The sequence below is a fragment of the Pseudorca crassidens genome, chromosome 4 (genome assembly GCF_039906515.1).
Source record: "Pseudorca crassidens isolate mPseCra1 chromosome 4, mPseCra1.hap1, whole genome shotgun sequence".
Taxonomy (NCBI): Eukaryota; Metazoa; Chordata; class Mammalia; order Artiodactyla; family Delphinidae; genus Pseudorca; species Pseudorca crassidens.
Window position 1 is genome coordinate 86,557,829 of NC_090299.1, and position 2,446 is coordinate 86,560,274.

General features: G+C 37.3%; 1 protein-coding gene across 1 annotated transcript; it reads left to right on the forward strand.

The window, feature by feature from the left end:
- Positions 1 to 851: 851 nt before the first annotated feature.
- On the forward strand, positions 852 to 2,023 carry CABS1 (calcium binding protein, spermatid associated 1). The gene is given in 2 exon segments (XM_067734705.1): positions 852 to 1,926; positions 1,929 to 2,023. Coding segments are annotated over 2 exon segments (1,170 nt in total).
- Positions 2,024 to 2,446: the final 423 nt, after the last annotated feature.

Here is a 2,446-nt window from a genome sequence, read left to right on the forward strand (position 1 = left end):
ACCCTGATCTTGTTTCTGGGTGGATTTTGACATATAACATGAACTCCCTGCCAGAAAAGCCATTTGGGGTTGAAATAATACTCTCTACAGAAAAACATTCCTAAAGAAATTAAACCTACAAAACCAGACAATCTCACTGTTATTCAAGTTAATTCAAGAAAAACAATTACAATGAAGAAGAAAACTGCCAAGACCTTAATAGGCCAGTAACATATTTTTTATTATACCTACTGAAAAAGTGAGAATTCCCTCTCTGAGGAAAAGAACTAACTGAAATCTCTGCTACCTAATTACCTTCTGCAGCTACATCCACTGTCAAAAATGCCATTAATTTGTTTTAGATATTTAAATAGCATGAAGCTCAAGAGAAGATGCTTCATCTCAAAAAGACACTGTTACTTACTTGAGAGACAGGCAACCTGAAACTAATGCTGATAATCCGTGGCTCCTGGTGTTTCCTCCATTGACACTAAACCCATAAAGTACCTGGCAAACTCTGCTATGTCTGTTTCAAGTGACACTAGCCACATGTTGGAAAGTATATCCCTTATAAACAGAGACATGGTAAATCCCAAGTTCCTTGCAATTGTATTATTTGGCTGTGAATGTTGATTTCATAATCAGAGGGGACTCTATTGTCTTTTCATCTAATACAAGTAATCATAACAGTGCCCAATCAGAGCACAGAAACAACCTCCAAGGAGAGCCAGTGCCATTGGCCCTGTGGTTGATGCAACAATCACCATGATGACCAATGCTTCAGTCACTATAAAGAACACCACTCTCCTGCCTAGGGATACCACAGAGCCCAGGGAAAGACCTCTGAGTGTGCATGGTGACACTTTTTTCCCATGGCTAAAGATAGTTTGCCAAAAATTTATTCTCATCCTCCAACAGAAAACACTAAGACAATAACTGAAGCAACCATTTTCTTTGGAACTAACAACACTATTATTAAATCAGAAACAACTATTACTTCAGAAGGAGACCACATTACTTGAGTAAATGACTATGTGCTAGAAAGTGATTTTTCAACAACTACAGGCAACAAGTTTACAGCTCCAAAGGAAAGACTAAAATTAGAAGGTGAAGTTGAATCCCATCTGGAGAAAGAAGTTGCCACTCTGACAGACACTAAAAATCCAATGACTAATGGGTCTATTACTGAAAACTTCATGCCCATGAAAACTGGTGATATATCATCACCAGCTCCTATTTCCTTAATAGATTTTTACACTGACATGGCAAAAGAAGATATTCTCTTGGATACCATTGACCCAGGGTATGAAGATGTCTCACTAACTCCTGAAGTCTCTGGCACACTAAAGGAAAGCACAGCCAGCATTGCTGATACCCCTATCCTTCCAGCTACAATGGGTGAACCTGGTATTAACAATTATGGTTCCACAGTTAAGTTCAATGTCACTGCTGATGAGGCTGTTGATATCACTGACTCCTCTATCCCTGAGGCTGAAATCGCTCCAGCTACTGAAAAAAACTTCACCACTGTTCCAGACATAATCACCCTTACAGAAGAGAAAATAACTGAAATTGACCTAATTCTTCCTGAAAATGACCCCAATGCTGTGCCTAAACTAACTGATTCTGATGAGGAAAAGTTCATTGCTGTGTTTGAACTCACTATCACTGGTGAAAGAGAAAAAGATAACCCAGAAGATATTCTGCTAACTGATGAAGAGTCTACAGATGGAGTCAGTGTTTGGATGGAGAGAGATATGATAAATGAAGCAGAGAGCCATCCCGTTTTTCTTACTGCTGTTGAATCCAGATATGACTTCTTTATCCCTGCATCAGTAGCTACGAACCACGTGGAAGATTCACCTACTATGACAAAAGAAGATTTGTCTGAAAATAATAGAACAGAATCTGTAACAAAGGACACTGAAGCACTGTCAGGAACTACCCCGATCTAGATACCCTAAACCATAAGAAAGACACTTTCATAACTGAAATGGGTGTCTTTAAACTACTGAAAGAAGAACCATATGAGTTCCTGATTTGAAAGCAATAAAAAGAACAACAAAAATGCCACAGAGAATTGCGCAATAGTCTAGATAGCTAGTTTTAACATCTAAGAAGTTTGTCCAGCAAGCAAAACTCTTAATAAATGAAAAAATGTGAGCATTGAAGGCAAGTATAAAACTTAGAAAATACAGATGTTTAAGAATAGTGGTCATACAGCACAATATATTTATGGAAACTTTAAAAACTCAGCGATACAGGAGTTCCCCTACTATCACAAAGTTTAATTGAGTTATTCAATAATTACTTATTTTAATATAAAATCTTTAATCTCAGTCTTCAGGGGTATTAAGAGAGAGCAATAAAGAAAGCTCACTCCCTGCTGCATCTAGCCTTAATAGTATATTTTAATGTGAGTTAAAGAGACAAAGATAATCAAATTAACAATGTATCTCAAAAACAA